At 43.1% G+C, this 10,528-nt stretch overlaps 1 protein-coding gene across 4 annotated transcripts in view; it reads right to left on the bottom strand.

Annotated features, from left to right (window-relative positions):
- Positions 1-8,473, bottom strand: part of LOC139260305 (uncharacterized) — a 137,698-nt gene extending 129,225 nt beyond the window's left edge. For all 4 annotated transcript variants that reach the window (XR_011592766.1, XR_011592764.1, XR_011592765.1 and 1 more), the window contains exon 1: positions 8,191-8,473. Coding sequence is in view for 1 of the 4 variants with exons in the window: in XM_070876756.1 (XP_070732857.1) it covers positions 8,191-8,435 (245 nt within the window). In the remaining 3 variants the exon portion in view is untranslated. The remainder of the gene's footprint in view (positions 1-8,190) is intronic.
- Between the last annotated feature and the right edge of the window lie 2,055 nt (positions 8,474-10,528).

A 10,528-nucleotide genomic window follows, 5' to 3' on the forward strand; every position in this document is an offset into this window, starting at 1 on the left:
AGCATCTGAGAGTAGCCTTGAATTGGCCCTCTAGCCTACTTCTTCCTCTGCTGTTACCTGCACTTGCTATCAATTATAGACCTCCTTGTTCTACAATCATGGAGATGAATAAACTGATGATTGTTTCTTGAGTCTTGCCATAGCTATGCAATTGACCACTGTCCTTCCCAAAACAAGTGTAACATAATGCAATGTGCAAGTGGGTATTGGGGACAGGGGATAGTTCATGCTCCCAGTCAGAAGTTTGCAGTGAAGATGAAAAAGTGTTGCACATGAATACAGGTTGCTTTGCGTTAGTGAGAAAGAAAGCCCACCGGTCTGCAAATATGCAAAAGCATAGCTGATTGAGGAGAATGCCTGTGCACGCTGCAGGCACGCCATTTAAGAACAACAATCATTTACCCTATCAAAACTCTTCTTCCTCATCTGGGATGCTGACCTCTTTACTGTAGAGACCGTATTCACCTGCTCTGTCACTTCATCTCAGGCAGCCATAACTGCTGTTATGAGGCAGGTTCCCCAGACAGCCAAAAATGGCAAACCTCCTTTCCATTACCTCCAGGGCTGTCTCAGTAAAGGGAGCTGTATTCTCTTGAGAACTGGGAGATTCCTGGCTACAAATAAAAGGAAACAATTTCAAGAAACAGAAAGTGCAAGTGCCACTTTAAAGGTCAGCACGTGCACATTTCTGTCATGCCCAGGAGATACCACTCCACCACCTTCAAGCCAACAGTGCATGATGCAACCACATTGGGAGTACACCTTAGAAAACCCAAGAGTTTCCATCCCCACACCCGAAATTTGGAATGTACTGGGTCAATTGCCTTATGTTGCTGCTGCACCTCCAGCAGAATTTCAAGCTCCGCCATCTGATAAGGTTTACATTCCTCAAAGAAAGTCCAAGAGATTGTTCTGGCAGGATCTTCCCTTCTGAATCTATGTTGACTGCCACTTAATGTATTTGCTCCTTACAATCAATTCAACTTTTTCCAGTTGTTGTTAGAAAGCTAATGAAATTTGTGGTCAGCGGAAAAGCAACGGCACTCTCCGATGACCTTGAAGAAAGCTGCCCACAAAGATCTTGCGATCTCTCTGGCTCAAATTTCAGCTCTCCCGACGTTAGTTTGAATCTGGCGGCAAATCAAGCAAATGACACTGATGTCATCAACAGACTAAGCAGCCAAGAATACTGAAGAATATTCACACAACAAAGCAGGAAGTAAAATGCAGAGACTCCAATTTACTTTTTTTATGAATGTTAGAGATAAAAATAAAGATTGTGACATATATATAAGATTAAGATAGTGGCTAAAATATCAAACAAACATTAAAAAAAAATTAAAAGCCATGTTTTGCTCATCATTGAAAATAGGTGCAGGAGCAGGCCATTCGGCCCTTCGAGCCTGCACCAACATTCAATATGATCATGCAACTTCAGTAAACGACTCCTGCCTTCTCTCCATACCCCCTGATCCCTTTAGCCGCAAGAGCCACATCTAACTCCCTTTTGAATATATCCAACGGACTGGACTCAACAACTTCTGTAGCAGAGAATTCCACAGGTTCACAATTCTCTGGGTGAAAAAGTTTTTCCTCATCTTGGTCCTATATGGCTTACCCCTTATCCTTAGACTGTGACCACTGGTTCTGGACTTCCCCAACATCGGGAACATTCTTCCTGCATCTAACCTGTCCAATCCCGTCAGAATTTTATGCGCTTCTATGAGATCCCCTCTCATTCTTCTAAATTCCTAATCTCCCTGCTCCTATACTCAAATCCTCTCACTATGAAGGCCAACATGCCATTTGCTTTCTTAACTGCCTGCTCTATCTGCATGCCTACTTTCAATGACTGATGTACCATGACACCCAGGTCTCGTTGCACCTCCCCTTTTACTAATCTGTCACCATTCAGATAATAATCTGCCATCCTGTTTTTGCCACCAAAGTGGATAACCTCATGCTTATCCACATTATACTGCATCTGCCCACTCACCTAACCTGTCCAAGTCACCCTGCAGCCTCTTTGCATCCTCCTCACAGCTCATACTGCCATCCAGCTTAGTGTCATCAGCAAACTTGGAGATATCACGTTCAATTTCTTTGTCTAAAATATTATATATTATATATATATATGCAGCACCCCACTTGTCACTGCCTGCCATTCTAAAAAGGACCTGTTTATTCCCACTCTTTGCTTCCTGTCTGCCAACCAGTTCTCTATCCACGTCAATACATTACCCCCAATCCCATGCGCCTTAATTTTGCACACTAATCTCTTGTGTGGGACCTTGTCAAAAGCATTTTGAAAGTCCAAATACACCACATCCACTGGTTCTCCCTTGTCAACTCTACCAGTTATATCCTCAAAACATTCTAGATGATTTGTCAAGCATGATTTCCCTTTCATAAATCCATGCTGACTTGGACCGATCCTGTCACTGCTATTACATCTTTAATAATTGATTCCAGCATTTTCCTCACTACTGATGTCAGGCTAACCGTTCTATAATTCAATTTTCTTTCTCCCTCCTTTTTTCAAAAAAGTGTGGAGTTGCATTAGCTACCCTCCAATCCATAGGAACTGACCCAGAGGCCATGGAATGTTGGAAAATGACCACCAATGCATCTACTATTTCTAGGGCCACTTCCTTAAGTAGTCTGCATCCCAGAGTATCAGGCCCTGGGGATATATCGCCTTCAATCCCATCAAGTTCCCCAACACCATTTCCTGACTAATAAAAGGATTTTCCTCAGTTCTTCCTTCTTGCTAGACCCTCGGTCCCCTAGTATTTTCGGGAGGTTATTTGTGTCTTCCTTAGTGAAGACAGAACCAAAGTATTTGTTCAGTTGGTCTGTCAGTTCCTTGTTCCCCATTATGAATTCACCTGATTCTGACTGCAAGGGACCCACATTAGTCTTCACTAATCTTTTGGGGAACAAAGAAATGGCAGACCAATTGAGCAAATACTTTGGTTCTGTCTTCACGAAGGAAGATACAAATAATCTTCCGGAAGTACTAGCGGACCGAGGGTCTAGGGAGAAGGAGGAACTGAAGGATATCCTTATTATGTGGGAAATTGTGTTCGGAAAATTGATGGGATTGAAGGCCGATAAATCCCCAGGGCCTGATGGTCTGCATCCCAGAGTACTTAAGGAAGTGGCCTTAGAAATAGTGGATGCATTGGTGATCATTTTCCAACAGTCTATCGACTCTGGATCAGTTCCTATGGACTGGAGGGTAGCTAATGTAACGCCACTTTTTAAAAAGGGAAGGAGAGAGAAAGCGTGTAATTATAGACCGGTTAGCCTGACATCAGTAGTGGGGAAAATGTTGGAATCAATTACTAAGGATGAAATAGCAGCGGATTTCGAAAGCAGTGACAGGATCGGTCCGAGTTAGCATGGATTTATGAACGGGAAATCAAGCTTGACAAATCTTCTGGAATTTTTTGAGGATGTAACTAATAGAGTGGACAAGGGAGTGCCAGTGGATGTGGTGTATTTGGTCTTTCAAAAGGCTTTTGACAAGGTTCCACACAAGAGATTGGTGTGCAAAATCAATGCACATGGTATTGAGGGTAATATACGGACATGGATAGAGAACTGGTTGGCAGACAGAAAGCAGAGAGTCAGGATAAATGGGTCCTTTTCAGAATGGCAGGCAGTGACTAGTGGGGTGCCGCAGGGCTCAGTGCTGGAACCCCAGCTATTTACAATATACATCAATGATTTAGATGAAGGAATTGAGTGTAATATCTCCAAGTTTGCAGATGACACTAAACTAGGTGGCGGTGTGAGCTGTGAGGGGGACGTTAAGAGGCTACAGGGTGACTTGGTTAGGAGAGTGGGCAAATGCATGGCAGATGCAGTATAATGTGGATAAATGTGAGGTTATCCACTTTGGGGGCAAAAACGCGAAGACAGAATATTATCTGAATGGCGGCAGATTAGGAAAAGGGGAGGTGCAACGAGACCTGGGTGTCTTGGTTCATCAGTCATTGAAAGTTGGCATACAGGTACAGCAGGCGGTGAAGAACGCAAATGGTATGTTGGCCTTCATAGCTAGGGGATTTGAGTATAGGAGCAGGGAGGTCTTACTGCAGTTGTACAGGGTCTTGGTGAGGCCTCACCTGGAATATTGTGTTCAGTTTTGGTCTCCTAATCTGAGGAAGGACGTTCTTGCTATTGAGGGAGTGCAGTGAAGGTTCACCAGACTGATTCCCGGGATGGCTGGACTAACATACGAGGAGAGACTGGATCAACTGGGCATTTACACATTGGATGAGAGGGGATCTCATAGAAACAGGGGTACTGAAGTTGCATGTTCAGCCATGAACTCATTGAATGGCGGTGCAGGCTCGAAGGGCCGAATGGCCTGCTCCTGCACCTATTTTCTATGTTTCTATGTTTCTATAAGATTCTGACGGGATGGGACAGGTTAGATGTGCGTAGAATGTTCCCGATTTTGGGGAAGTTCAGAACCAGGGGACACAGTCTTAGGATAAGGGGTAGGCCATTTAGGACTGAGATGAGGAGAAACTTCTTCACTCAGAGTTGTTAATCTGTGGAATTCCCTGCCGCAGAGAGTTGTTGATGCCAGTTCATTGGATATATTCAAGAGTGAGTTAGACATGGTCCTTACGGCGAAGGAGATCAAGGAGTATGGAGAGAAAGCAGGAAAGGGGTACTGAGGGAATGATCAGCCATGATCTTATTGAATGGTGGTGCAGGCTCAAAGGGCTGAATGGCCTACTCCTGCACCTATTTTCTATGTTTTTTTCTATGTTTCTATGAAGCTTTTGCAGTCAGTTTTTATGTTCCCTGCAAGCTTACTCTCATACTCTATTTTCCCCCTCCTAATTAAACCCTTAGTCCTCCTCTGCTGAATTCTACATTTCTCCCATTCCTCAGGTTTGCTGCTTTTTCTGGCCAATTTATATGCCTCTTCCTTGGATTTAACACTATCCCCAAGTTCCCTTGTTAGCCACAGTTGAGCCACCTTCCCAGTTTTTTTCCCCCCGCCAGACAGGGATGTACAATTGTTGTAGTTCATCCAGGTGATCTTTAAATGTCTGCCATTGCCTATCTACCGTCAACCCTTTAAGTATCATTCGCCAGTCTATCCTAGCCAATTCACATCTCATACCATCTAAGTCACCTTTCTTTAAGTTCAGGACCCTAGTCTCCTTATTAACTGTGTCACTCTCCATCTTAATAAAGAATTCTACCATATTATGGTCACTCTTCCCCAAGAGGCCTCACACAACAAGATTGCTAATTAATCCTCTCTCATTACACAAGACCAAGTCTAGGATATCCTGCCCTCTAGTTGGTTCCTTGACATATTGGTCTAGAACATCATCCCTTATACACTCCAGGAAATTCTCCTCCACAATATTACTACCAGTTTGGTTAGCCCAATTTGTGTAGATTAAAGTCACCCATGATAACTGCTATACCTTTATTGCACACATCCCTAATTTCCTGTTTGATGCCATCCCCAACCTCACTACTACTGTTTGGTGGTCTGTACACAGCTCTCACTAACATGTTCTGCCCTTTGGTGTTTCACAGCTCTACCCATATAGATTTCCACATGATCCACGCTAATGTCCTTCCTTACTATTAAATGAAAAAATGGACATGCTACAAATATAAAATTACAGTTGTTCAGCAGCCAATATGGCATTAAAAACCCAGTGGCACTTCTTAACAAGGCCAACTTTTTTTAAATTCCAGCATAAGGGAAGTTTACATTGAATATTTAAATTGAATGCCGGGGTCTGGGCTGTTTCTGCATTGATCTGCGCATGCACTGACTCCAGAAGTTGCTGTCATTTTCAGAGCAGTAATGACGGCAAAGGCCGATAATTTCACTGTCATTACCACCATAAAATCCGCATAAATGTAGTTACTGGGGTTGGCTCTGTTGCCTTTTTTTTAAGATAGGCATCACATTGGGTTGTTTTCAATCTAGTGGCCTTCTCTATGCTCATCATTACAACAGTGACTACGCTCCAAAAGTACTTCATTGGCTGTAAAGCACGGAGGCATCTGGTGGTTGTGAAAGGCGCTATATAAATGCAAGTCTTTCTTACTTTCTTCCTAATCAACCCTGCTTTCTTCCCACAATAACCTCTGACTTAAAGGAGATCAATATCATAACTACTTTTCCTTTCAACCTGTTCAAGCTATGGATCAGTCTTTGGATTTAAAAAAATATTTCTTTGCATAAACTTGGCCGGTTAGGCAAGTTACAAATACCTATCTGAAGAAAGCACATTCATACAATAAATTGAAACCAGACATCAATTCCCTACCTTAAAAAAACATGGCAGATGTGTTATACATCAAGGTTAACCATCATCACGATCAATGATGGTTTAGCGTCAACAATATTTTTCCAAGGTTCTCCTGAAGACTCAGACAGCAACTGGCAGGGATTAAAAATATATATTTTTCAAATGGAGGGTGGGAGGAAGAACCTGAACCTAAATATATAGCACCTTTCGTAGTTCATCCCATATTTCACAGTCAATGCATTACTTTTGAAGTATAGTCACCATTGTCATGTAGGGAAACATGGCAGCCAATTTGCACACAGTAAAGTCCCACAAACAGCAATAAGATACACAACCAATTAAACAATTTTTAGTGATGTTGGTTGAGGGTTAAATATAGGCCAGGCAACCAGGAGGACTCACCTGGTCTTTTGAATAGTGCTGTAGGATCTCTTGCGTCCATCCGAGGGAAGACTAGGCCTCGGTTTAACGTCTTATCCGAAAGATATGCAGTCACTGAATTGGGGATTTAACCCACGACCTTAGAGTTCAGGTGAATGTGCTGCCATTGAGCCAAGGCCGACACCAAGGATATCAGGGATTAAGGTACTTTCCTGAAAGCTAAAAAACTGTTTCTGAAGTATGAAGACTTCAATATACAACAGTCTTCTTTGCTAATGATTTCTAGGACTATTCAAATGATTGGGATGCACCACAAATAGGAAAACCCCAAATTAGATTATTAAAGATTCAAAGATCTTGAATATAGTAATACCTATACATGCATTAGCTCTCACATTTAACTTGAACACATAATTAAAAATCAAATGAACAATTAGACTTTGTGGCCACCTCAGAGACACAACTCCACCTTAGCTGCAAGAGTCTGATCTTTATAAATCAAATCATCCAAATTGCTGGATACATGAATATCTTGCAGCTAGTGCTATTAACAGATCATAACTGAACTATCTTAGAGACTAAAAGGGAAAGAACACCAATTTCCTGATCGCCAGGCAACCTGGCCGACACCAGAAAAACCACCAAGCAACTGGTATATAAAGAATCTTCCTGCAGTCTCCAATCAACCTCAGGATGTGCCTATTTGTACAAGTTCCATAAAGGGACAACACCTAATCAATCACATTCTAGACGCAAGACCACCCAAGAGTAATGCTATTGGAGTGTGTGATCCATATTTTTTACAAACTCAAACCATCAACCTATGCAAGACATTAATGATGCTAATATACAATATCACTCGACAGATTTAACATTTACAGACATGGTAATCAATCAGTCATTCAAAATCAAAATGCAGCCTGACTCATGCCTCAATTGGGGGGTGGGGGGTGGGGGGGAAAGAGAAAAGAGGAATAAGGAGGATGTGTTTTTTTAAAAAAGTGTGGTTGAGGAGGGGGACACGTCATGAAATCTCTGCAAATGCCAAGCAGTTGACACTTCTCAGCCAAATAGGGTCACAAATTAATGTAAAATCCAAATGAACAAACAAGCCCTCCTTTGAAACACAAAATATACTTTTAGGGAAAAAAACAAATGCTGGAAGCACACTAAAAAAAAATCTAATAATTATACTTATTTATAGAACATTGAGACTAAATCTTGGCATCAACTCCATAAGCAATCGGAATTATTCGCATTTTTAAAAAAAACTTCTTGCGTTAAAATATTTAGGCATAAACTTAATTATTGGTGTTTATTCAAGCGCGGATAATTTAAATCTAGGTGGAATTAAATACATGAAATTATTAGACATCAGAAGATACTGGAACATTTTCAGATGGAAAATTTCGCAGATTCTCTACCCCCTGCCACCGCGCCGCCACCGCTCTCCCCCTCACAAATGGTTGTCAGTTAAAGCGATGCCCACCGGCACCGGGCTCACCAAAACACGCTCCGTCCCTCACGAAGGGCCCTGCGTAAAAAGCGGCCTGTCCCCGCAGCTGCCGCCCGGCCCGGCGTAAGCCGACTACTCACTCCCTCCCTTCCTTCCTCACGCACACACCGGCTCCGCAAGCAAACACTGTCATTTTTTAAATATATATATATAAAAAATGCTGTAATTATGTTTTTACGCTCCCGGTTGTCCAGCCCCCATCCATCTGTCTCCGTTTCGCCTCCGTCTTTCATTTGACCTTTTTCCTCCAGTGCTTTTTTTCAACTCTCTCTCTTCCCCCCCCCCACCAACTAGTGTTTCCCCTCACAACAAAAATATCACCTAGGCCCCAACCGTCACTCCCACACCGCCCCGCCCACTACCAGACTGGCAGCTCAATCAGCCAATCAAATGGCGCGCCGCTTTCCCAGTCCCTCGTTGTCTTGCCGCCTCCTTTCAAATTGACGCGGCACTTACCCAATCAATCCACACAGCCGCACTCACTCTCCGCCAATCGGTGAACAAAATAGGCGGAGTCCAGCTCTTGATTGACTGGCCGCACAGGGCGCGAGTGGCGGACGAGTGGCATTCCGATGATGTAATCGTACCGCCTTCCTTTATGATCGACATCTGAGTTACCCAATAATCAACCAATCAAAGTGGAAGAGAGTGGGTACCATTTCTGGATTAATGGATCAATGTAATCATCCAAGCTGTCAGTGAGGGAAGTTCAGATTGCAATGACGACATCAGGTTGATAGGGAGGCGGGGTTAAACATGTTGAATTCATTAAAGGTAACTTGGGATATTGATGGGTGGAATAAGGTTATTCTTGTTTATGGAATTGGTGGAGATACCAACTAGATTGAAACCCAACTTATAAATTTAGGATCACAGGATTTTTTGGAATATAAAGTAATTCTTATGTTGGGGTACACTTCCATGGAGAAGTACTCTTGGCACAAATCCACAACCTCATCTCTCTTATCTGGAAAGAGAGGGGCATGCCAGGGGATCTCAGAGACGCTGTAATCATGACCATCTTCACGTAGAGGTTTGTGGGGGTCTGGAACTCACTGCCTGAAAGGGTGGTAGAGGCAGAAACACTCACCAAATTTAAAAAGTACTTGGATGTGCACTTGAAGTGCATTAACCTGCAGGGTTATGGACCTAGAGCTGGAAAGTGAGATTAAGCTGGATAGCCTTTTGTTGGCCAACACGGACACAATGGGCCGAAATGGCCTCCTTCTGTGCTGTAAACTTCTATGATTCTATGATCAAATGGCATCACCAGACTCGTTTCCTCTAATTGGCCAGCAAACGCTCTAGGTGGGCTTAACAAGCCCAATCACAGTAAATTCATTTCAGAGGCCAGGATGGAGCCAGTAGCGGGGACAGAACCCGCCACCAACATCGCCTGCCATGGACCCAACGAAGTTCGTAAAATCCAGCCCGTTAACTCTGTTTCTGACTCCACAGTTGCTGCCTGATCTGCTGAGCATTTCCAGCATTTTCTGTTTTTATTTCAATAACAGAGACCTGGATCATACAAGGGGCAGATTGGCCACTTAATATTCCTGGCTACAACTCCAGAGCTTCATTTATATCTCTTGATTCTGATTCCCACCTGAAGCCAGTGGGAATGATGTCACCACCGGATGAAATTGGTGTGGTTGTCCCATGGAAACGGTCACTGGCAAGGTAAGTGCAGATTTGGGGGGGCATCGGCTACCCGTGATCGGAGGGATAAGCAACTCGATTATTAAGCAGATGGAGGCCCAAGTAGTGTTGTCAACCTTCCAGGATCATCCTGCAGTCTCCAAGAATTGACGATTAATCTCCAGGGCACTGTTGCAGGAGAAAATAGGGACATTACACAAAATTGTGTTTTTTTTTCATTGAACACTTTAATTTATTAGTTATAAAAATATGAAAGATGGGGGGGGGTGGAAACACATCATAGGTGAGAATGGTTTTTAAAATCTCTACCTGCCATTGTGCAAATTAAAACGTGCAAAAGACATCTTATGCAGCAGCTCGAATGTCATTAGTTCAGTCCAATTTCTAATCCATAATTCATTTATTTGTTATAAAAATACGAAAGATGGGAGAATAAGGCTGTCTCATAGACAGTGAAGATGAATCCAATTGAATAACAAAGAACCTGTTCCCTTTCCAAATGCTGTGGGAAGGCAGTACGCCTGGAGGATGGACCAGTGGTGGGTGTGTGGGGTTTGAGGTGGAAGGCCATATAATTAAACCTCCAGGAATACACCCAACCAGAGTTCACAACCCTAGGTTCAAGTCATTCTTGTGTGGTCAGGAGGAGTACGCCTGGGCCTCCTGT

Source organism: Pristiophorus japonicus, chromosome 1, assembly GCF_044704955.1.
Source record: "Pristiophorus japonicus isolate sPriJap1 chromosome 1, sPriJap1.hap1, whole genome shotgun sequence".
In the NCBI taxonomy this organism is placed as follows: Eukaryota; Metazoa; Chordata; class Chondrichthyes; family Pristiophoridae; genus Pristiophorus; species Pristiophorus japonicus.